Here is a 24,810-nt window from a genome sequence, read left to right as displayed (position 1 = left end):
TCAACACCCTGGGCCAAGGGGGGAAGTGGGTGCGTCTGGCCCCCACAACCTGGGAATCTGGGAGCAGCGAAGGTGAAACTCCGGGAACCACGGCTTTCGGGGACCTTGGCTCTGGAGATAGGCAAGGCTCTGCCACCGCGGTGTGGGACAGGGGCGGGGCTGGGGCTCCGAGGGTGGAGCGTTCCTTGGGGCCGGGCTGGGTGGCTCAGGGGGCGGGGTCCTAGGGGGTGGGGACTGGGGCTGGCCCCGGGACCTGGCGAGCTGGGGGTGGGGGGCTAGTTTTTGCAACGGCTAAGGGCCTGCGGGTTTATTAAAAGGCGGAGCTCGGCGGGAGAGGTGCAGGCGCGAGCCGAGCTGACCAGAGAGGAATCCAGCAGTAGAGAGCGGACTGTAGCCGGCGGAACCCACAGCTCTCGCCTAGGACAGCCGAGCACTGGGCATCACTCGAGCGCAAACCGTGGAGCCGACCCAGAGCTCCGCTCAGTCCGCGCAGCGCCGCGCAGCTCCGACCCGCGCAGTCCGCCGCTCTTGCACCACCGGTCCGGGCAGCATGAGGCACGCGGCGCTCTGGCTCTGTCTTTGCGCGCTGGCGCTGCGCCTGCAGCCAGCCCTCCCGGTGAGTGTAGCCCGGGACAGGGCTGGGAGGCGGCGGGAAGCTGGGGCTGGCAGACCCGCCGATGCCGGCGGCGGCACGTGGAGGGGGAGGGGAAGCGGGGACTTCCCTTCTTCCCGCGCTAGCCCAGCGGGCCCAGGGACCTGGAGCCCGGAAATCAGGGCTCCCACCCCAATTGCCTCCGCCGTCGGGGGGCGCCGTGCAGCTTTTGCTGCTCCGGGCCGGGGCCTGGGGCGCCCAGCGGAGCGGAGCCTGTGCCGGGGTCCCGCGCTCAATTATATAAAACGGCTCCACATGAGAAGGGGCCCGCCAGCCTGCGGCTGCGCCTGGGGTCACCGGCTATCATCCGGCCACCCCCTGCACCGCGGCGGCCGGGTTCCCGCCGGTAACCCGGGTGGATGCTGTGATCACGGCAACTACGCCCCGCCCGCGAACCCTAATTCAAACCAGACCAGCCGAGCCGGGGCGCCTGGCCCCTCTGGCGGAGGCAAGTTTGGGCGCAGCGGAGTCGGCGCGGGAGCAGGCGGGCGTATTCGCCAAGGAGCCCCAGCCAGGACTGCGAGGGGACGGGGCGGGCCGGTGGAGGTGGGGTCCTAGGCTGTCCGCTGACTGCCCTAGAGGAGCCGGGCCGAGCTGGTAGCGTGAGGTTCTGGGAAGTTGGCTCTGGAACGCTAAAGACCCGCTGTAACCCAACTTCTGGGCTGCTGAAGTTGTGCTGCCCGCAGAGGGGCGCGAGCCGGCGCTGGGCACGGCCCGGGCGCCCAGGCGGCTTCCACGCGAGTGGACCCGGGAATGGCTCTTCCCCTCCCCCGGCCTGGCTTTGTGCTGGAGCCGCGCGGAGGGAAGGCGGGTCACTTGGCCCGCGCAGTGGAGCTGGAGGAAAAGGGGGACAAATGTGGAGCCCGAGGCTGTGGGGAGGCCTTTGGGTAGGACTCCAGCATCCACCTTTGGCGAGGGGTGGGTCCCCTCTAAAGAGGGACCTACCCGACAAAGAGCATCCCGAGGGTCCCCAGAAAGTGATCTCCCGCCCCAGCCGCCGTCGGCTGGCCCGCCTTCCCCAAAGGGGGCGCTTTGTTCTCGGCCCCTGTAACGCTTTCCTGGGAACCGCCCCGCAGCGCCGGCCCTGACGTGGGCTGGGGCCTGGGCTGCCGCCAGGTGTCAGCGCTGGCCGCTGGGTGCCCACGTCCACCGTCCAGCCCCTACGCCCAGTGCTAGAGTACCGGGGTCCTCCCTGCGGGCGGGTCGGCCATCCCCAGGGATGGAAAGGGGAGATGCGGACCGAGGGGCTCTTCCCCTTCCGGAAGTGGCGGTCTCTCGCCACAACATCTGGACAGCTGGACTTCCCTAGCTCTGGCAAAAGGAGGCACGTGGGAGGGGAAGGAACGTCTGCCGGGGGTGGGTATCCCAGTCCAACACTTACAATGTATTATCTCTCAGCAGCGCCAACCCTCCCAGCGGGTCCTTCCGTAATAATAGTAGCTCCCAGTTATTGAGAGCCTTGCGGTATTTCACAGGGTCTGGCTCAGGCGAGGTGCTTTCCAGGCTGATCTGTAAAGTGCACTCCATGCTTACCAGGTGACTGTTGTGCTTGGAAGAATTTTGGAGTCCAGGAAAGAGTCCCTCCTGCTCTTGAACTGCTGATGAGTTGGGAGTGTGTGCATATGGGGTGCCCATGGCTCCCCTAAGCCATGGGGACAGACAGGATTTCTGAGCTGGGTCTCCAGAGCACTTCTGGCTTTCAGGTCCCAGAAGTTGGCATCTGGCTTCTCCTTCACTCTTGAAGGTCGTGGCTTCTGTGGGATTCAGACTGCCCCTTGAATCAATAATTAATACTCTGGAGAAGGAGGTGGAGGAGTTTGGCTTACCTCCCTGGCCCACCTGGCATTAACTGGCTGCCCTACTCTCTCCAGGCTCAAGATGGGGCCTCAGCGGTACTCCACCTTTTTCTAGCCAGAATCGCGAGGAGTGGTGTTGGTTCTTTTGCCTGCCCTAGGTAGGCTGGCAATCCTCTGAGCTGGGATCCCAGAGCACCCTTAACGTGGAGAGGCAGATGGGACCATGTTTCCCAGACTTTTTCTGTGCTGGGAAGGAGCAGATGCTGCATTTGTCACCCCCTCCCCCACCCCGGGCCTAGAAACTTTGATCCATTATGGAGATACAGGGCTGAGAGACAGTTGAGTTTCAAGTCTGGGGCAGGGGAGGCTCATTAGAGCTGCAGTGGTGGGAGGCTTCCTGGAGGAGGTGGTTGAGCTGAGCCTGAAAACACTAAACTTTGGGATCAGACTTTGGCTCAGAGCTTAAGTCTTCTTTTATAAAGTTTAGTTTGTTTTCTCTTTCCCAGCTCTATCTTCTCCCTTTTACAGTGGATGTCCGTATTTGGTTAACAGTAGGGGCATAAAGTACCTTCCCAGAGCCCTCTTCTGCATTCTTCCTAAAAGAAATAAGGCAGCGGGATTTGTCGAAATAGGAGATGTCCACTGGTTGCAGAGACCTGGCCTCTCCCAGGTTTCACTTTGGCCTCAGTGGGAAGCAGGTCAGAACCCCCTGGGGACCAGTGAGGTAGGGTATGATCCTGGGTGCCTGATTTGGACAAGGGAAGGCTGCTCCGGCAGGAGGTTGCTCAAAACCACTCCCAAGAGACGAGAACAAGTTTGTCTAAAAAGCTTTCTGTGTGTGGTTGTGTGTATATGAGAGATTCCCGTGGTCTTTTGTTTCTGCCATGCAAGAAAAATTGCTTGTTCTGGGAAGTTATTTGCTGTTTTCCTTTCTTCCTCTCTTCTCTTTCTTGAAAGGCATAAAATCCCTTTTTGCCTTAATTATGGGGGCTAGTAGAGACATTTCCCGACGGCCTGGCAGAGTGGGTGGGGGCTGGGGAAGGCTCTAACTGCCTCCGTCCGCCTGGGCTCAGAGCCTTCTTGAGGTGATGTCACTCCTGGCTTTGGTTCCTTGGGGAGGGTGGGGCTGGTTTAAGTCTCTACCTGTGGCTCGTGGTGGGTTCCAATAAAACCTCATTAACCCAGATTGTTGGGGAGAGGGATAAGAAAAGAGAGGAGCCTGGAAAGAATTAATGAAGAGCTTGAATTTTGGATAACTTTATATAGGAATCGTTTATTGAAGGAGAATTTTGGATTCTGAAATCCCTTGACAATGAAATATCCTTGGTAGCCAGGTTTTTTTCAGTAAGCTAAGAATCCATATTACCCCCACAAGTATTCTTACTTTGGGCAGGACTCTGAAATATTTATTTCCCTTACTTTATTAACAAAAGAATACTAGGCATAGTTTAATCTCTGGATGCCAGGGTCCTCACAGCTGTCACCAAGTTAGGTTATGGCATTTGTCTCCTGGGTTTATTGAGCTCTGAGCATACTTTATCCTTGGGCCTGGTGCCCCCATGGTGGTACATTTGGAATTCTGGTTTCTCTTTCTCCTCTTCTATCCCTGTCTGATGGCAGCCAAAAGTGGGCCTAGGCGTAGCAAGTGGCTTTTCAGTTCAGTTCTAATTGGCACTTTTCTCCAGCAGTACTAAGAAACTAGACAGATTTGCTCGAATTATTTCTAAGACAGTTTTTGGCACTGAGTAAGGGTCTCACCTGTAAGTAATGTTCATGATCTGTGATAATGTGGATTTTGTGCCTTCATGGCCCCAGCTGGGACTCTGTAGTATGCCTGATAGTACCCTAGATAACAAAGAGGCTGTCAAGGGAGGTGCTTATGGACTCCCTTGTTGAATAGGTGTCAGTGACCTCTGGGGGAAGCACCTGACCATGAGTTGTGGTGACTTGCCTGTCACAGGTAACTGGCAAGGCTAACTCGCTATAAATCCTGATTGACAAGGGCCCTTGTCCTAAGCTTGGGTCCTGTCGCCATTTTCTCATCATATTTCACTTGGGTGATAGTGCACACATCGCACTGCACCCAGCTTTGGATGAAGTCGAGCCCTGGGATTGGTCTCTGCTCTGCCACTAATTTACCACGTAATCTCAGGCGAGTCACTTTGCTTCCAAGTCTTGACATCCTGTGTCAAGCGGACATCAGACCTGTTCTCCCTGTCCTCATTCTGTCGTTTGCGTATTCATTTCATAATGAAGGTGTGAAAGTGTTTGGTAAGGAGGGCGCCAGAGAAAAGTTAGCTGTTGATCGAATTAGGGTCACCTTTAACTGAATGCCTACTATTGAGTGCTCCATACTTTCCTGCATCCTTATTTCATCTTTACCCCAAACCTTTACCATGTATGTCATTGTCCCCATTTTGTGGATGAGGCCGGCAGGGGCGAGCCCCTCCAAGGGGACAACGTGGAAGCACCAGAATTTGTACATATGTGTGTGCCTATGTGTCTGGCATGAGGAAACTGCAGGATTGGCCAGTCTCCCCCATGAAGCCCGGCCTGCGAGGCTGGCTGAAACCTGCCCAGCTTGCCCTTGCACTTGCCCCCCAGGGCGGCAGCCAGCCTACTCTGACTTTCATCTTGGGCACTAGGGAAGCATTTGTGGAATTAGTAGATCTCTTTTTAAGCCTGGAAGGCAGGCACTGTGACACCAGTGGGGTGACTAGAACCGAGGACTCCTGGCTCCTGCACTGGGCTCACTCCTGCTGCCCACCCCCATCTCCAGGTCCCACTGCCAGAGCAGCCACATGAGGATTTGATCATTAAATGAGCTCTAGTCCCGGAGCCCTGGGGTTTTTACAGAACAAACGATTTCCTGATTCCCTCCTTCTTTCCAACAACAAATTTTGGAGTCTTGGGTTGAAAGCCCTCCTTGAAGGCCTGCGTAAGTCTGTCTAGAGGGAAGGAATGGGGTTAACGGAGTCTGAGGAAAGAAGACTTTTGGCGCCAGGATCGTACACCCTGGAACAGATTCAGCGCAGTGTCATTTCCCTCTCAGCTGTTCCAGCAGAGGTTGGGCTTTAGATGGGAGCGTGCATTCGGGAACCTCCCTCTGAGCGGCCATGAGTGCCCTGGCAGTGCCCAGGGAGGGCAGGCCTTGTATGCACCTCTCGACACCAGGAGTCACATTTGGGGCCCAGGCCAGAGAGGTGAGGCCACGAGGCAAGTCCCTGTGCTCGGGGTCACTTCAGCAACTGTGCAACTTGTGGCTCCAGGCAGACGTGGGGAGCCCCCTCCCTTCCACTGCCCCCCCCCCCACCAAGAAGGGCTAGCTTTATCTGTGTGATGTAACTGCTTCTGCCTGTCCTCAGGATGCTGACGTTGGGTGGGGAGTCAGCACCAGAAAGTCCCCTGCATCCTCAGGTCTACCGCAAGTGTGTAGAGACACACTTACAGCGAGGGGGCGCATCAGGCAGTCGTGGTGCTTGGGGCCGCCCGGTCAGGAGAGGGGAGGCTTGAGGGCCTCTCTCCCGCACTTGTGGCTCTGTGGTTCTGCCTAATTATATGTAGAGGCTGCTCCTCCTCTGGCCTTCAGCCCTGGGAAAAAACTCCTTTTCCCAGTGACTCACCTGAAGGTTGCAGCCCTACGAGTCTGTGTGTGTGTATGTGTGTGTACACATGCCGGTGTGGAGCGGTGAGCCTGCAGCATGGGTTGCAGCTGGGCTTTGCCTGGGCGGTCCTGACTTGATTTCCCTATTGGACTTTCCTGCTGGTTAGGCTGCAGTCCGAGATTTTTGGAAACCTGGTCACCATCTGTCTGCAACTTCCTCCTCAGAAACCAGGAAGCTGTCTTCCTCACTCCCTCCCTTTCTGGCTGTCTTTTCCGTTTTTAGCTGCAGCTCTGACACCCCTCCATCCCCAGCTTTAGAAATCTGCGGAAGTTATTCTTACAGACAAGGGCAGCCAGGACACCTGTCTTCCTAGTCTCAGTTTAACCCTCCACTGTGTGACTTGGGAGGTCATTGCTCCTCTGTGCCTGCTCCCCTGTGTGCTCAAGAGGCCTCCCTTCCCTGCTTCAGCTCTGACAGCCCGTGGTTGCAGAGAGACCTTGCTCTGGGAAGGGAGACGGTGGCACTGGAGGGACGTGGCTGGGGCTCAGGGTCCTCAACCATTATTCTTCTGGGGACTCGAGGGAGTGCTAGCTGCCTGAGGGGTGGAGGTCAGGGCAGGCTGCTTGGAGGAGGTGGACTCAGGCTCAGTGTGGGAACCAGAGGTGGCTGGAAGGCCCTTGGGCAAGGTCAGGCTGAGGGTGGGGGCCAGGTGATGTTCCCTGCACACACCCAGGCATCCTGGCCACCTGCCCCAGGTCTGCTCATCAGCAGGAACAGAAGCCATGTATGGCAGGTTGGGGCAGTGGGGAAAGTGGGCGTGTTTATCGCTCCACTCATCAGCTGAGTCATGGTGCCAGGCCCACAGATCCTCCCCTGAGACTCATCCAACCAGCCTTGTCCGTGAACCCACTGTGTGCTGGGCCTGGGCACTGTGTGTGAGGCAGGTGGGGGCTCGAGGACCTGGCTTCCAACCCTGACCCTCCTCTCTTTACTGCTAGGTGGCTATGCATGGGCCTCTTTGGCCTCAGTGAGTCCATCTGTGAAATGGGGGGAGGGGTTGAGAGGCCAGGTCTTACATTTGGCTGTTAGTGATGTCTCGTGGCTGTGTCACAGAACTGTAAGCATCTTGGTGGGGCCTGCCTCTGCTCCTGCTGCCCCAGGAGAGTTCTGCCTCAAGCATGGGGAGTTGTGGAGCTTACCTGGCTTGATCAGATCTCCAGCCCAGAGCCTGGTTGCCTGCCATGTGCACAGCCCTGTACAGGTGGGGAAGGGTCCACGCCTGGTCCAGGGGAACATGTATGAGAGAGCCACCGTTACTGAGACCAGATAGGAAGGTTAGTCTGTGGGGCCAAAGGAGCAGTGATGACTGAAGGTCATTCAGCCTCAGAAAGAGTTCGTCCGGGGGCCTCACAATACAGCAGTTTCAAATCAGGGGCTCAGGCTATAAAGCTGGGCATTTTCTGTGTTAGGGGAAGGGGTTCCCCAGATGGAGGCAGTGGGAATGGCAGAGGCTGCCAGGCCTGCGCTGGGACCATTCTTGGGCTCCATTCATTTCCGAAGGTGTTAATAGAACTGTCCTACCACGTGACCTTGAATTCACAACCTTTCCCACTTGGGGACACCTGGCCCTTCCTATGGCCACACTGGCCCTTGTTGAGTGCCTTCTGCTCCCCAGCAGCCTGAGGAGACAGGGTTCTGGGCCTGGCCCAGGGTGTGTGGGACGTGGGGAGGTGGGAGAGAACTTCTGGAGAGCTGAAATGGCTCGTCCACCCCGGCTCCTAGTGCATGCCAGGCATCAGGAGGCCTCAGGAGGACATGAGGACTTGCATTGCTGCTTCCATGCCACATCTGATGCCCTGGCCGTGTCTGATCTGGTCGGGGACTTGACTGTGTCAGTCCTGCGGCAGGGGCACAGAGTTAGTGTTGGCTTTTTTTCTAGTAGCTTCTCAGCATCCCTGCTGCACACGACACTGTCCAGGGCCTTGGTGCCCCATCTCCGGGGAGCATCCTGAAGGGACACGTGGTCAGGTTTGGGCTCGCAGGGCCCCAAGATGCAGGGTGTTTCAGGAGCTCTGAAACTGTGGCAGAGGCTGACTCCACTCCAGCTTCTCCCAGAGGAAGCTGCTGGGGTGCGATGCTGCTGTCCGTAGTGACCGTGCTCCTCCAGGCTGGGGTGTGGGGAGGGCCAGGCTAGGAGAATGGGCCCATTTGGGCTGAGCTGAGATCCTCAAGCTCTGTCCCCTGCCTCCCCTCCCCACCCCCAACAGGCACTGGAGAGGTTGGGGGACAGGGTCTGAGGGATGAGCTTAGGTGCACAGTTTCCCTTGGGCGGGCCTGGTTGTTGTAAAGTCCTGGGAAGTCTCAAGCTAGGAAGCTGGCCCTGAGGTCTCTGTGGTGAGTCTGAAGCAATGACTGAGGCCACTGGGATTCTGGGAATTGGTGCAAGGAGCAGAGAGCCCCCAGCTTTACCCCTCTCTCTTCCAACCCTCTGTGGAACAGGATCATTCTTTTAGATCCCCTCTAGAGGGGCTGGGCATCTAATAGATACCCTGGTCTACCTCTCCTCCCAGTGTGATGGCGGCATCCTGAGCCTGAATGCCTGAGTCTGCCTACCTCTGGCGTAGGTACTGGGGCCCCATCTGGGGTCCTGAAGCCTTGGGGCTGGGCAGCAAAATCGGACCCAGAATTGGCTGGCTGGTCTGCCTTGGTTAGTCCCATCTGGGGCTGGAACAGAGAGGTGTTGTGGGGAGGCTGGAAAAGTCCAGGACATGGAGTCTGGCCAACCCAGATCATTACCAGACTCCACCACTTCCTCCCTGTAGAATCTTGGACATGTTTCATCACCTGCCTCTAAGCCTCAGTTTCCTCATATGTAAATTAGGATCTTTCCTGTCCTGCTTCCCAGGGCTTTTGGAAAGATCCAGTGGAATAACATGTGGCATGGTTGGGAGCCCCTCCTTGTCTGGGCCCAGAGGAGCAAGTCTGGGAGAGCTTTGGGAGCCCCCTGGGGAGAGCCCCTGAGGACTGTGACTGGGAGAAGGGGGCAGTCTGGCCTGGCCTGGGGTGGGGAGTCGTCACTCAGTGTGAATGGCCAGCTGGTCTCACCCCCATGTGCTGACGTAGCCTGCAAACATGGCTTTTGCCCCTGCTCAGAAATATGAGCCTTCACCGGCAGGCCAGACTTTGCTCGCCTCTGCCAAGGGCTGGCTTCTGACCTGAGGAGGTGTGGGCTGGGCTGGCAGGCGGTGGGAGGAGGCCCAGTGAACCCAGACACTGGGGCACCTGGGTAGGGTCTCAGGCCAGCTGAACAGGACCCCCCGGCTATGGGGGACAGTGGCAGGTTCCCAGAACAGCAGGCTGAGGTTTGCTTTGGAAGGGAGGGAGAGCCCCACCCATGGGTCCTCCTTTCTTCTGCACTTTCCCCTGGGCCGCCTCCAGTGGAAACCATGGCTATTTTCTTCCTGAGGATGAGACAGCTGGTGGTCTTCCCTGTGACAGAGTGCATGCCTGCTATAGAAAGACTGCCTGGCCCCAGACCCTCTCTCTAGCACTCCAGTGGCTGTGTGCCCTGGGACAGATGACTTGTCTTCTTTGCCTCGATTTTCCCATCTGTAAGATAGGTATGGTGCTAGAATCTAAAGTTACCATGAGAAGTAAATTAATTCATTCAGGTAAGGTGCTTAGACTAGTACCTGGCACATGTAGTCAAGAAATACTAGCTGCAATTACTGTTTTTCCCTCCAAGGCTTAATTCAGATATTTCTATTTTTCAAGTGGTCCCCTAGCCCAGGTCAGTTCTTGGGTTCTTCTTCTACCCTAAGACTGCCCTTGAGCTCTGGGCAAAGTGTTAGGGCTTCTTCCCCTTCCTGGGATAACTCTAAGCTCCTAAGACTACGGCTGCATCCACAGTCTTCTTTTCAGCTGCCTTAGCACCTACTGTGTGCAGGTGCTGCCAGGGCCTGGGAATGCAGCGCCGGGCGTTGGAAGCTGTGTGAACCTTCTCGCCATCAAGAGGCCCCTGGAGGAGGGCAGGCTGACAGTGAAGGGTGCTGGGCTGCTTTGCTTCCGATTGGGCTGGAGTACCACCGGTAATCTGGGGAGCAGGCCCAGCCTATTCAGACCTGGCCATCACAGAAAATTCTGCCTTCCATCACGCAGGCCAGAAAGGACCAGCTTCACTCTGCCATGGGACCCCTTCCAGGAGACTCTGCCCTTCCTGTGTCTCTGACTGGGCTTCCAGCAGCCTCAGTACCTACTTAATCTGAATTGTACTTTATCCTGGAGGCAGGTTCCCAGACTAGCCCATGATTCTTCTGTATGTGGGAGGAGAAGCCGTGTACCTCTGTGGCTTAAACAGGAACAAAGGGAATTTCGTTGTTCTTTCTTGGATATAGGGTTGGGGGTGACATTCTGACTCAGGTTAAAAATTTGCTCTTGGCATCTCCCAGCCTCCTTTTTGCAATCCTTTCCCATCTTCCAAAGCTCCTACCCATCCCCAGTGCCCCAGTGCCAGAATCACCCCTCCCCTATAGAGCTGGTTTCTGCTCTAATGTGAGTGACTAGCACCCCTTAGCCTTCCCAGAGGCATTTTCACCTCAAAAAAGAGGTGCCCTGCAACCACAAGGGCACTGATGGGAGAGATTTGGGTGATAAAGTGCTCCCCCTCCCTCCACAGACACACAGCTGGAGCCCTGCCTGGTTGCAGGTGTGTCAAAAGCTGCAAGTTTCTGCCTCCTTGAAACCTGAGGACATTTTATTTAGCCAGAGCAGGGGGAGGATGTCTCTAGAAACCTATCTGCCAGACGTGTCAGGCCCCCAAGCCAAGTGAAGTCTGGGGATCAGTCAGCTAGAGGGCAGTTCGGGGGGGCACCCTTGGGGGGCTGACAGGGGCATCCTGCCATGGGCCTCTGGCCTTAGCTGTTTCATTAGATCAGCCAGGGCTGAGGTGGGGGACAAGGCTCTGGGAGCTTTGGGTACTCCCTCTGTCTCTGTGGGTTGACAGTTGTCATCCCCAGCGTCACTTTGACTTGGGACATCTCCAGCATCCTGCCTAGGCCATCAACACCCTGGGAAGTGGAGAGTGGTGACACTGAGTCACTGTGATCTAATACCCTTTCCCCAGTTGCCATTGCAGGCTTTCCCCCTCTGAGTACCACGCTGGTGGTACGCCACCCTTCCCTCGGGTGGGCAGCCTGCTGTGGCCGCTGCATCTGGTTGCCCCTCCAGGGCAGGCCTTGACTCCCTAGTCACAGACTTGGAACTCAGACCCCACCCCTTGCCACCTCTCGGCCAAGCCCCTGATGTGAAGCTGGAAACCGTTAAGCTGGAAACCGTGCCCAGGCTATAACCAGGTTTCCTGGTACTGGGCCTGGTCACTTTCCCCTGGCCACCCCTTGTCTGGTTCCCAGGGCAGCACCAGGCACAGAGGCTGGCTGGGCCGGGCTGGGCGGCCTTGCTCAACGCCCAAGTGGAATCCTGCCCTGCCCGGCCCAGGTTCTGGCAGGTGGGGAAAAGCAGAGGAACTGGTCTTCCAGCTCCATGGCCCCACACCCAGCCCTCCGCTGGGCCTGTTCTAAGACGAGTCTCGGCACGCGGGCAGAGAGGCGGGCGCCAGCTCTGTGGAGGGGTGGCTAGGGGGGTGCCAGTGGTAGCTCTGATCTGGCTTGGGCATTGCGGCTGGCACTGGCTTCCAGGATCCCCCCTCCTCCACACAAACCTGACCTCTCAGGGTACCCCAAGGGAGAAAGGCTCTACAACCTTGACCTCGGGTTTCCCTTCTGGAAGCCCCGACCTGTAGTGCGTCGGAAATGCTACTGTAGGGGGGTCTTTAATCCAAGTACAGATGGCTCCCTGCACTCCGGCCCTGCCCTGGAATCCCCCGGAGCCGTGAGGTCTGTCTCTGAGTGGCAGGTGGGGACAGCTGAGGTCAGGGCGGTGTGCATGGAGGAAGGGGAGCATGCCCAGGAGGTCCCCTAAAAGGTGCTCCTCCTCCGGGGCCCTGTTAGTGCCCTCACAGGTGCACATTCTTGGGCTGAAGGCGGAAGAGGCCCCCTCTTCCCTGCCTGCTAGTTCCTGGGCCCCTCTGGCCTTGGGCCCTACACATCACCCCTCTGCAGGTCCCAGCTTGACTTGGGTCTCCAAGAGCTGATAAATCACTGTGCCTGTCAGGCCAGAAATGCTGATGCTGCCCTGAGGCACTGTTGGGGCCCCACCCTTCTGGGGTGTCTTTATTTGGTGGGGAGAGAGTGGATTTCAGGGTCTTGAGGCCAAAGCTGGGAGATCTGGGCCTCCTCAGTGGCCAAGCATGCCTCCCTGGCAGCTTCCAAGTTAGGAAAGAAAAGCCCCCAGAGAGGAAGTGATTTAGCTACCATCACCATGACATCCTCGGGCAGGGGGAGTCCCAGTGTCTTCCTGGGCCCGGGCTGTGGTCCTGCCCCTCCTACCCACTCCCACAAGGCTGGCTGTGGCCAGCTTATCACCCCCACACCACTCTGGCCTCACTGACAAGGAATTGGGGCCACAGCTCCCAGATCCCAGCCTAGCCTGTCAGAACCCTAAAGGGGCTTAGACTTCTTCAGCCAAGCCTCTTCTGTTGTCCAGGTGGGAAACAGGTCCAGAGAGAGACAGAGAGCTGCCCAGGTAACCAAGGAACAATAGAGCAGGACACCTGGGGAAGCCACCGTGGTCAGGGCTCCTTTTCCCCTGAGAATCTTGATCTAAGATGCTTTGGGTTTGGCCCACTTGTCCCCTTGGGTCCATGCTCAGGCCATGTTAGCCAGGGCTAAAAGAGGGGGTAAAAATGATCCCCCAAATGAGGGAAAGCAGAGTCACAAATCCCACTGCTGCGGGGCACGGGGGTCTGGTAGGCCATGGGAGCAGGGCTGGGTGTTTGCAACTTTTCTTCCCCTGCTGCTCGAGGGGCAGGCTGGTACCCCTGGAAGATGGCTCTGTAGCTCCTGATCCCCTCCCTGCCCCTTCACCCCAGTGGTGGGGTCCCTGGGGGAGCATCAGTGTCTCTGTGCTCGCTCTTGTTGGTTCAGCCTGGTCACTGCATCAGGCCAGCCTACGGGACGACGGCTGCCTGGAGAACCGAGGGGGTCCTGCTCAGCCCCAGGCAGGCAGGCAGGCCCGAGGCTCAGCCGGGCTCAGCCGGGCTCAGCCTCAGGACAGATGAGTCTTGCTTTTTTTTCCCTGCTTCTTGCTCTGCTGGGAATTAAGGGGTTGGTGCCTCTGGAAGCTCGGGGGTTCTCCTAGGTCCACAGTGAGGCCTCTTCTGCAGACTGGGCAGGCGCTGCATTATACTGGCTGTGGAGAGTGGACATATCTGATGTATAGAGAGAATGTTCCAGAACTTTGTTGGATCATTTTGCCTCTAGGGCTTCTATACAGGGCTATCTGATACCTCTTCTTTGAACATTGGACCTGAGTGGGGGTCTTGCCCTCCCCAGTCTCCCCCCCACCAGGCCACTCTGGGTCAGGCCTTTTCCTGTTGAGACTGTTCTCCAAGTGCAGTCTGCAGACCACCTACGGGAGCTGGGAGCTGGCAGTGTGCAGAGGCCTGGGCTTTGGCCCCATACCCACTGAATGAGCCTCAGGGATGGAGCTCAGACCTCATCTCCAACAGTCCTCTGGTGACTCTTAGGGATCCCCAAAAAGAGAGCCAGCCCCCGGCCTGGGTGCAGGTGATGGTATGGATGTCACTCCGGCCGTTTTGGCATCCTGACACACAGGTCGGGGGGTGAAGGCTGTGGGGGGTGAAGGCTGGGGTTCTGTAGCTCAGACACCTCAGCCCCTGAGAGCTGTGAAGTCTGGGGGCAGGGGGATCAGCTCTTTTTCCTTGGATTCATAGATCTGACCAAGAAACTGAGGCAGGTAAAAAAAGATTTTGAAAAACTGTGAATCTCATGTAAGCGTCCCCAGGATGCCTGCTGTTGCGTGTGATTTTGATGGGCTAGGAATGAGGGGTGTTTATCCTGGCGTGATTGTAGGGTCTGCCTGCTTTTGGACTCCTCAGTCTGGGCTCCGGGGACAAGCTGGGGTCCCCCCACCCAGTCAGCAGCCCCAGCAGCAGCAGCACCAAGGCTGGCTGGTTGGGAAAGGCTGAGACCCAGGCCCTGTGACAAGGATCAGCCCTTTGGCCTTGGCTTCCTGAGCAATAGGGGGCCTTTGGGTTCAGTGACCAGCTCCCACCACAGCGGCCAGGGCTTCTGTTGCCACACTGAGGCACTGTGACCAACAGATCCCCAAACCTCCCTTTCCCACTTTGCTGCCAAGGCTGCCACTCCACTGAGGCCCCAGTGCTGCCAGAGCTGGGACTCAGGACTGAGTGTTGTCCTCACCTCTCCGGGGTCTGGCTGACAGCTTCACTGCCCAGCCCTAGGGTCCTCTGTAGGGTGACCCCCTGTACCCTAGCCTGCACAGTTCCCCCTTCCAGAAGCCTCCTGGAGTGGGGTGCCTGAATGTGTGCCCTGGGAGCTCACCAGGGCCAAGACAGACTATTTCTTACCCTCTTCTCCCCAAAACCCCTGGAATGATGGTCCCCCTGAGTTTTGAAGTTGAAGACCCTCTTTAATATCAAAGTCTGTGACCTCCTTGCATGATATTGTACTGTTGGCACATGACCTCAGTAATGTGTTTTAAAGGATTTGTGTTTATCCATCACTCGAATCAAGCAGTGAGTGACATGTGTTGGTGATTCAGGGTGCAGCTTGGAAACTGCAGGTCTTTGGGTTGTTGGAGTGGTGGGGGCCAGGGGCCAGATGGGCAACGTCTCTGGTCAGCCTGGAGTCAGAAACCCCTCACTTGAGCATCTCTGAGATGGCACTTGGATCCTGCCTTGAGACCCTCCTTCCCCAGGAGCTTTCTTGTCCGAGGTGTTTGGAGGGATGCAGCAGCATAGCCCCAGGCCCCCTCAGCCAGCCAGGGCAAGGGGTCCACAGGGTGGAGGTGGCCTTCCTCATGGCCAGGGTTGGGTGAGAGCTGGAAGAGTGGGCTTGAGGCCGCCTTCATGGAGCTTCTCCGCCAGCCCTCTGCGCACAGACTCCCAGCCTGCTCTTGGGAACATCTGACAGCCCGATGATGAAGACCCTCAGCCCCTGGTAGCCCTGACCCTTTCTTGTCCATGCCACTCCCTCTCCACCTCTGCAACTGGGCCAGCACCTTGGTTGCCTCGGCCTCTAGGCAGGAGTCAGGAATTCTTACTTGGTGATGATGGATGACACGCTTCTCCTGCAGCCCCTGGGGCCTGCGGCACGTCGAGGAGACTTAGGCATGTTTCCCTTAAAACAGATGGGCCATCAGGGAAGGTGGTCCTTCAGGGCAGGGGAGAGGGAGAGAGATGGCAGGTGAGGGGAGCAAGCACCACCTACAACTCTGCAGACACTTACTGCCCCTTCCTGGTGGCCTCAGGCAGGACCCTCACCCTTATCTGTGGGAGATACTGACTTGAGCCATCATCCTCTCTCAGGGGTCCTCCTGATGCAGCCCCGGCTGTGGTCTGGAGACCAGTGTGGCTGAGATGAGATGGGATGGCCGTTCCTTGCATTCTCCCAGTCCCCCAGCCTCTGTGCGTCTGCCCCACGACCCCCGTACTCGCCTGAGTCTAGACCTGCTTATAAGATTTTTGATTTGTTGTATGAAAAACTGATTTTTCTGGGCCTTCTAGAGGTGAAAGGGCCCCTCTAAAGGTACAACTGGCTTGCCTGTGTCTTCCCAGACTACTTAAGGTGGGTTCCAAGCTGGGCCACCCTGTCCCCGGCATCCCTGAGCCGTGGCCAAGTGTCAGAGGCCGTGCCAAGGAGAGCCCCACATGGGGCCTTGGAGGCAGCTGGCTGCAGGCTCGTAGCACAGCGGTCCTGCTAAGTGAAACCGGAAGTCTCACCCTAAACTCGAGTCAGCTGGCACCTGGTGATCCAAGTTCAACCTCAGCAGCTGGGGAGCTGAGGCTGTTACAGGAGGTTCAGGCTGGAGATCTGGGAGGTCACTTCAGCCCATTCCCTTGGTGGAGACCCAGCCCTGAGAGGGGAGAGGCTGCCCTGAGGCTTGGGAGCCAGTTTCAGGGGAGAAAATGTTTGCTTAAGAACTTGTTGTATAAACAAGATTGCAGAGGGATAAGCCAAGCCAAGCTGAGGGAACAAATTGTTTTCAAGGACTGGGCAGATCCAAGGTCTTATCTAGGCCTGAGAGAAGCCCTTCTCTTCGGAAACTACTCACCTGTTGGGGTTTCTCTGTGTAGGTGAGAGGCTGGGCCTCCCTGGTGTGAGCCTGCATCTTGGGAGGTGTCTCCAAGGTTGATGGGGTCCCTGTGTGCTGCGTTCTCTGCAGGCCTCAGTTCCCCCATCTATAAGATAGGGCCTGGCGCCGATGACTGTCTTCTGCTTCACAGTGCGGTGCGGCCAAGGCCGGTGTGGCTGCAGCCCTGGCCCCTGCTCCAGGTCCAGCTCTGTCTCCAAGGGTGGGAGTTGGAGCATTGCCTCCTCAGGCCACCTCCAGAGCTGCAAGGGCATTGGGTGAGGGTGAAGCAGGGAGGTCCCCTGAATACTTGCCCCCCTAAAGGTGCCCTGTGGGGATCATCTGCCATGGGCCTGGGGTGGGAGTATGTTGGGGTGGGGGTGCCCACTTTGTGCCTGCCTGGGGGGCAATAGTCTTTGTAACTGAGGGGACAGGCTTCAGGGAGGTGAGGGGCAGCTTTGAAGCTCTGTGGAGGCAGGACAGGTATTTCAAGCACCACCTGGGGACAGTGTGGACAGGATGTGGCCTGGGATGTGGGTCGAGAACAGGGACTGTGTGCATTGTAGATGGAGCGTGACAGCTCGGATGGGCCCTGCTGGGGCCAAAACATTTTTCTTGAGGGGCGGGGGGCAGTGGAGAGAGGAGGAGGTAAAATTTGGGTTTTGTACTTTCAGAGGAAGCTCAGTGGTATTTCTAGCCTCACAGTTTCTACACGTGTCTGAAGCTTCCCTCTGACCTGGGCCCCTTGGATGGAGCCTCCACCTGCTGCAGCTCTGCTCCAGGCAAAGGTCTTGTCTGTCCCTCCCTGGTCTGCTCCACTCAAGGGGGAGGCTCTGTGGCCTGTGGCCAGGACTTGGCAAGGCCTCTTGGGCTGGGGAGGCCTGTTCCCTGGAGCCCAGCCTCGGGCGTGGCCTGCCCTCTGACAAGTCTGCGCAGAGCCGCCCGTGAACTAGCTCCCTCCCACCGCCTCCTCTCCTGAAACCCTACCCATCTCCGTCCCACCTCTTCCTAGACAGGCCCAGAATCCTCTTCTCCATACTGAGCGGCTCGTGCTCCCCAAATTAGAGCAGACACCACTGTTGGTGGGGTGCTTACTGAGTGCCAGGCTCTGTTAGGTTCTTTTTGTGCACAACCTCATAGAACTTTTGCAACAATCCTGGAACGTAGATATTACTACAGCCTCCATTTTACAGATGGGAAGACTAAGGATGTAAGAGGGATAGCGATGTCCCCAGGGCTGCTCAGCTAGTAAGCAGCAAGGGTTGGGGTCTGTGAACCCCATGTGCTCTGAACAATGCTGTTCTGTTTTTTAATTCATCTTTTGTTCTGGCCCCTGACATGGGACTGCAGCATGGGGTCTTTTGGGACAAAGCCGTATTGTTGAACACAATACTCATGGCTACTCTTCCTGCCACCTGACCGCCGAGTCCTCCCTTCCCCACCTGCTGTCCTGGAGCCAGTGTTGGGGGGAGGTTGTCCCCCTGCCGCCCCGGGGTTCTGCACAGGCCTGCTCAGCTGTGTGTGGTGTGTCCTGCCTCCGCCTGGCCCCACCCCTGGTCCTGCTGGTGCGGCCCCTGCTTCAGGGCCTGGTAGACCTGTGCACTAGGGCACCTGCAGCGTCTCAGGCCGGGCCAGGCCGGCAGCATTCCTGGGGTGGCTGTGTGCACACAGGGCCCACCCCAGGCTCACAGACCATTTGCAGGCGCCTCTCTAGTACAGGACCCCCTCCAGATCCCCCCATCTGTCCCCAGCCTGGTGGGTGTCCTGTCCTTCCTTCCCCAAGTAGGTCTGCACCCTGTTTTTCCTGTGGATGAGAAAAAAGGCTGGGAGTGGGGTGTGTTCTGCGTGGGCAGACCTGCCTCAGCACAGACAGCTCACCCCATGCCCATCCCTGCCCCTCCCGCTGTGGGGCCCTTGCTGTCCACACCCTGGTGCTCAGCGTGCCTGGAGTCTGCCTCTCTGGAGCCAGGTGGTTATGACATTGTTCTTGGGGGCCCTTGGAAGCCCGTCTTGGGCCCTGAAGCTCCCAGGCCAGTGGCCCCCAGGTCGTGAATCTCAGTGTAGGGTGGGCTGATGGGCTCCCACGGGGGCTGCAGCTTGTGTCCCCAGTAATGCTGTTGTCTCTCTGCTCCTCTGAGAAGCCTGGGGCTCCCTCACCAGACTGAGCTTCTTGTGACAAGGGCCTGCCCTCCTTTGTGTGTTTCTTTACCTCTAGCACCTAGCGTAGGACTGTGTCATCATAGCACTAGGGGTTGGGGGTGGCCAAAGGGCTGCCCAGAGCTGAGGGGCTTGGAGCCACACATGAGGACTTCCTTTGTATGCTGTGTGTGTGTGTGTTTGGGGACAGGGCTGATTTACTCTGCTGTCTAGGACGAGGACCCCAGGATAGCAGGGCCCCAGCCCAGGCTCCACTCATATCCTTTTCTGATCATTTTCCAGCAAATTGTGGCCACAAATATGCCACCCGAAGATCAGGATGGCTCTGGGGATGACTCTGACAACTTTTCTGGCTCAGGCGCAGGTGAGCAGGCATGAGGGCCCACCCCAAGACGGCAGCAGACCGTGGGCTGGGGGTGGCGGTCAGGCAGCCCTCCTGGCTGGGCCCGAAGGGTGATGCTAGGAAGAGAACGGGGTCCACACTGCAGGTTATTTGACTTCTCCAAGCCTCTATTTCCTCATCTGTACAATGGGAGCAATATCTTGACCTCATAAGGTTGTTGGGAGCTGTTAGGCTGCACAGAGCCTGGTGGGGTATAGATCTTCAATAAATGTTCCTTTTTCTTCTTTGTTTCCCCTTTCTCTGGGGGAGTGAAATCCTTGGGCTGGAGGTGGTCAGGGAGGCCTCCCAGAGGGGGTGCTCTTGAACTAGACCTCAGAAGAGGGCTACAGTCATCCATGGGGAAAGTGGCCTAGGCAGGGCCTCGGGAGCTGGGAGGTAAGAACCAGGCCTCTGTTTTGGGGAGCCTGGGCCTTTCTGGGCAGAGGGCAGGTGGAGCAGGGAGGGGCCAGAGAGATGTGTGTACTGGGGATAAGGCATTCAGGCCCCTGAGAATGTCCCCACCCAGGGAGCGGGCTTCAGCAATCACAGGAAAGTTTCCTTCCCGGATGGCCTTGGTGTCTTATGGCTCCAGAGACCAGGCTGTCCCTACACATCTGCAGCGGAAGAGGGCAGCTTCCCTGGTCCGACTTCTAGAGGAAGTTGAGTTTAGTTTCGGCTAGTTCTTCCCCAGGAAACACAGCTTTCTCACTTAAAGGAGGGGTTCACTGTGCTGGCCTGGGAGTCAGCCATGGGTTCTCACCCTGCCTTCCTTGGCCTGTGCTTGGCTGGTCTTTGTGTTCCGGGGCCTTCCCCACCCACAAGCTCTGCTTCTGGCCCTGCAGGTGCTCTGCCAGATACCATCTTGTCACCACAGATGCCCACCACCTGGAAGGACATGGGGCTTCTGACAGCCATGCCTGTGGCTCCAGAGCCCACCAGCCCGGACACCTTTGCCGCCTCCACCTCTGTCCTGCTGACTGGAGAGCGGCGAGACGAGGGAGAGGCGGTGCTGGTGGCAAAGGTGGTGCCTGACTCTACAGCCCAGGAGAAGGAGGCCACCCACCCACCTGGTGAGACCACGCTGCACCCAACCACCCACCGGGCATCAACAGCCAGAGCCACCACGGCCCAGGGGCCTGCCACCTCCCATCCCCACAGGGACATACAGCCTGACTACCACGAGACCTCAGCTCCCACAGGTCATGGCCAGCTCGACTCTCACACTCCCAGGGTGGAGGGTGGAGACCCTCCTGCCACTGAGAAGGCTCCTGAGGACGAAGCTTCCACCCAACTCCCAGTAGCAGAGGGCTCTGGGGAGCAGGTGAGTGTCGGCCTACTGTCGTCTTCTGCATTTCCTGGGACATTGGATGGCAGTGGGCAGGGTGGCCCCCAGTACCTGGGAGAGCACAGTGCATGGGGTGAGGGGCACTGGCCTGGCCATCTGACACACCCAACCCCCTGTGCCTATGAGCACATCGTGTTTCCCACCATGGGCCTCCCTCCCCCTCCCCCCAGGGCTGAGCCTAGGGCAGGACGGACTCAACAGGAGACCAGAGCAAGAGTCCTTCACGATCGCTGAGGAGAGGGCTTCCTAAACTTAGGCCTCGGCTGTGAGTGTGAAAGTTCTGCCGGGTCTGAGTTTTCTCTTTAGGGTCATGGTCGTTTTACCCTTTACAGTAAAATGAACCTGTTTATTTTCATATAAAAAGTGTGCCTTGTATCACTTGGTTTGATACCTCTGCCAGGGTCCAGGGTGATGTGGCGAGAGGGACCTGGCTTTGGGGTCCAGGAGGTCTGGGTTTGGGAGTGTCTGAGTGGTGGTGGCAGTGACAGGGAGGCTGGAGATGGAACTGGATGCAGCCCCCAACCTGATCCCCCCACTGCCACAGGACTTCACCTTTGATGTATCCGAGGAGAACAACCCGAGGGCCGCGGAGGAACCTGACCAGCGGAATGAGCTTCCAGTGGATCCTGGGGCCACAGGGGCCTCACAGGGCCTCTTGGACAGGAAGGAAGTGCTGGGGGGTGAGTTTTCTCTCTGGTGGGTGGTGGGGGGGTGGCAAACTGCTGCTCTGGGGGTGGGGGGCTGTCTTTAGCCCTGGTGGGGCTGCCCATAGCCAAGGCCACCTCTGGGGCTGCTGCTGAGCGCAAGGAGCAGCCGAGCTGAGCTGGCCTCTGTCCTCCCTGCCCGCCCCAGGGGTCATTGCTGGAGGCCTCGTGGGCCTCATCTTCGCCGTGTGCCTGGTGGGTTTCATGCTGTACCGGATGAAGAAGAAGGATGAGGGCAGCTACTCCTTGGAGGAGCCAAAACAAGCCAATGGCGGGGCCTACCAGAAGCCCAGCAAGCAGGAGGAGTTCTACGCCTGACCGGGGAGTGCTTCTCCCCTCCCCCTGCCACTCGCTAGGCCTCCACTTGCCTCTTCTGTGAAGAACTGCAGACCCTGCCTCCCCTGCCACATGCCACCTCCCTGGTGCTCCCTGCTGGTGGCTCCCTGCCCGCGGCTCCCTGCCCGCAGAGTCCAGGCTGCACCAGGGGACTCCCTTCTGCTTCTCTGACTTCTGCCTGGAGACTTGGGCACAAGGGCTTTCTCGCGTACGATCGACCTTTCCACCGCAGCCAGCACTGGGCATCCCACCACGCCGATCAAGTTTCTCCAAACCGGGGCAGCCTCTCCCCAGGCCCAGCCCTGCAGAGAAGGGGGACCCTGCTGCGCTGGACCCGGATGGCCCACCGTGGCTGGAAGATGCTGTGGCTGAGGGCTGACACACCTGTACCACTTACTGGTAGAGGCCAGCAGGCTTGGGGACGTTTCCCTTTGAGTGGTGGGGAGAGGAGGTCAGAGCTCTGTCAGAATTCACTTTGCTTTGTGGGGAGGTGTAACTTAGATGTCAACTTGTTTTTGCACATGTTCCCTCTAGTTTCTTTGTTCAGTAGACTTTGTTACTTCCAAGGTAAGTTAAGTAAGTTGATTCGGTCATCCCCCATCTGCTTCCCTAATCTACCGTCAGGAGATAGCATCAGGGTTAAGAAGACCTTCCTCTTCTTCTTCTTTTTTTTTTTGACTAGGAGAACCAAATCCGAAGCCAGCGTATAGGCTTAGCTCGTGTGTTGTCTCTGAGTTTGTCGCTCATGTGTGCAACAGGGTATGGAGTGTCTGCTGGGGGGCCCCGTTGGTGGGCTGGTAGATTCCGGCTGCCATGGGCAGTCCCCTCTTTGAGCAGTCATGCCCTTGTCCATGAACTTGGGGCCAGGGCGGTGGCCAGGGCAGCTGTGATGCTGAGGGGCCTGTGTGAGAATGGAATCCTGGCGCCTCAGTCTGGGGACCGAGGAGAGAGGACCGTGGGGGTGGGAAAGGTGTGGTGGGCCCCGAGAATCTCCCACAGACCAAGCCCTTCCTTTGACGTCCCCTCTGGGGGACACTTCTTCCTGGGAGGTGCTGAGAGGGGTCTTGGGCACACCTGCACTGAGCTGCCCCACGAAGGACCAGGTTCACTTTCGATTAGCTCCTGTGGCCCCGCCCTGGGCTGGAATCAGGAATGTTCCAAAGAGTGATAGTCTTTTGCTTTTGGCAAAACTCTACTTAATCCAATGGGTTTTTCCCTGTACAGTAGTTTTTCCAAATGTAATAAACTTTAATATAAAGTAGTCACGTGAACTCCACTGCCTTTGCTTCTTTCTGTGCTGGTCGTGTGGCTGTGACCAGCTTTTTCTCTCAGTGCTAGTGATATTGAGAAACTTGGCTAAAAGCTCCATGCCTTCCTCTTTCCTGTGGGGAGGGAGTCTGGGGCCAGAGTCCCTCTAGTTGGCTTGTTTTTTTGTCTTTGCTAAAATTCTTCTGGAGTTTGGTAGGTTCAGCCAAGGTTATATAAGGCCTGATGTAAATTTCTGTGTTGCCAAGTTCGAAGAACCGTCTCCTAAATGACAATGAAGCTGTGTCGGCCCCAGTCCAGCTGACCTGAGGCCACAGGCCCCACAGAGGCCTGGAGCCAAGGCCTGCGTCTCAGACACCTTGGACGGCCCTCTTCTCACACCTTTGCTAGGACCAGAGGCCCCCGGCCCTGGCTCCTGGGAACTCCTGTGCTTGCTTATTTAATTTGACAACGTTCCAGCCGCCCCGTTGACCCCTCTGAGAGGGGACCGTCTGTGACTCAGAGGGACGCCCCACCCAACGAAGGGAACCTGTGTTCCATCCGGGGACTTTCTGCGCAGAGTGTATGACTGAACACAACTCGGGGGTGGGAATGGGGTCTGTGACTGCTCACCTCTGCTGGTCTGTGGGACGGCGCCCAGCCTGTGGCGGGGCCCATTCATGTAACTAATAAACGGTACTTGTCATTTCGGGCTGTGGTGGTGGTTGAGTATCGTCTTGGCCTGGTGATGTCCTTCCTTGTCCCCTTCCCTGTAAGGGAAGCCACGTCCACCTCTGCCCTCCTCCCCCCAGCTCTGCGTCAGGCCTTCATTTCGCCTCCTCTCAGGCTCTCTGCTTTACTCTCTCCCGCCCAGCCTCTCCTTCTAGATTATTCCTTTCCTCAAGGACATGATTCCTTTCCTCCTTCTGACCCAAAGTTTGCTACCTAGTCTGTTTGCTCAGTGTCTTGCAGCTCCTGGAAACTCATTAGCAAACTGTCTCAGGTGCCAAAGGTCTAAAAAAAGTTGTCTGCACGTTAGATTATTCCTTTCCTCAAGGACATGATTCCTTTCCTCCTTCTGACCCAAAGTTTGCTACCTAGTCTGTTTGCTCAGTGTCTTGCAGCTCCTGGAAACTCATTAGTAAACTGTCTCAGGTGCCAAAGGTCTAAAAAAAGTTGTCTGCACGTTAGGGCAAAACTACAGTGAAAGTTTGGGGGCTTGAAAGAACTTGGCACACTGCAGGAGCCCCGGTGCTCTAAAGGCATGAAGCCGCCCTCACCCAGACTGCTGACTCCCACCCAGCCCCTCAGCTGTTCCTCCAGGACAGGTCTCCCCACCTGGGGCCCTTGGCAGCTGACCTGCTCTCTGGCCCTGGGTGCAGGCCAGTCCCTGACGCCAGAGCCTGGGTGTGTCCTTGGAGCGCAGGGCAGCGGGGGAACCATTGCTTCTGGGGCCCTGCACCTGCTGGCGGGGCAGGGACAGCAGGCTTGGGGTAGCTTTGCAGAGTGAATTCTACTCTCCCTGGACACATTGTGCCTGAGAGGCTCAGAGGCTGAGAGAGCCCTCAGATGATTCATTCACTCAACAAACACCAAAAACACCGAGTGCGTATTTCTTGCCTGTCCTTAGACAGTGAGGGCACGGTTGCAGAACTGGCTCCCTGGATATTACTACTTTCACTGTGGGCCAGACACTGCTAGACATAGCATCACTACAGACACCTTATCAACCGGCTAGGAGATACCCTGCTGTGAACTGTTCCCAGTTTGCAGACGAAACTTGCTGTACGGAGGGGAAGTACCCCACCCACTAGAGCTGGGATTTGGATGCTGGCAGCCTGGCCCCTGAGCCCACAGTGGTGACCCCAGTTGACAGGTAGGATGGGAAGGACGTCCCCCCAACATGGGAGCTACACGCTTCCAAGATCCCAGTCTCCTGGGCTGCCTGCTTTTGTCATATCCAAATGGGCCAAACTGCACTCTGTCCGCCACTCTCTCCTCACTCTGTTGATTCTCCTTCCTGCTTTGTGCTGGCCCTGGGTCACCCCAACGCCAGGACCCTGCTGGACAAGGTGGTGCCATAAAACAGGCTTTCCTGAGTGCTTGAGACTCGCTGTGAAGAAGCTAATGTGAAGGGGTTTAAACATCATCTTCATGTTCCTCTGGCATCCTGGCCTCAAGCAATTTCTCTGCCCATCTGTCCTCAGATGTCAGCTTGCTGCCCTGCTTCCCACGACCTGACCCCCTTCACCTCCTCTCTTTTCTGCTTTCCCAAGACTCCCGCCTCCCCATGTGTGAGAACGGAGCAACTGAGCACTATTTCATATTCCCCTCACCTTTAGGTCACACCCATGTGAC

The 24,810-nt window shown here is 57.4% G+C and overlaps 1 protein-coding gene across 1 annotated transcript; it reads left to right on the top strand.

The window, feature by feature from the left end:
- Positions 1-267: 267 nt before the first annotated feature.
- SDC1 (syndecan 1) lies at positions 268-23,164 on the top strand. The gene is made up of 5 exons (XM_032497088.1): positions 268-616; positions 18,723-18,804; positions 19,665-20,143; positions 20,712-20,847; positions 21,020-23,164. Exons 1-5 carry the CDS (start codon positions 551-553, stop codon positions 21,187-21,189), a joined length of 933 nt encoding a protein of 310 aa, XP_032352979.1. The 5' UTR covers positions 268-550; the 3' UTR covers positions 21,190-23,164.
- The last annotated feature ends 1,646 nt before the right edge of the window (positions 23,165-24,810 follow it).

Source organism: Camelus ferus, chromosome 15, assembly GCF_009834535.1.
Source record: "Camelus ferus isolate YT-003-E chromosome 15, BCGSAC_Cfer_1.0, whole genome shotgun sequence".
Lineage (NCBI taxonomy): Eukaryota > Metazoa > Chordata > Mammalia > Artiodactyla > Camelidae > Camelus > Camelus ferus.
The sequence above is the reverse complement of the archived record's forward strand: the minus strand, read 5'-3'. Positions and strand labels throughout refer to the sequence as shown.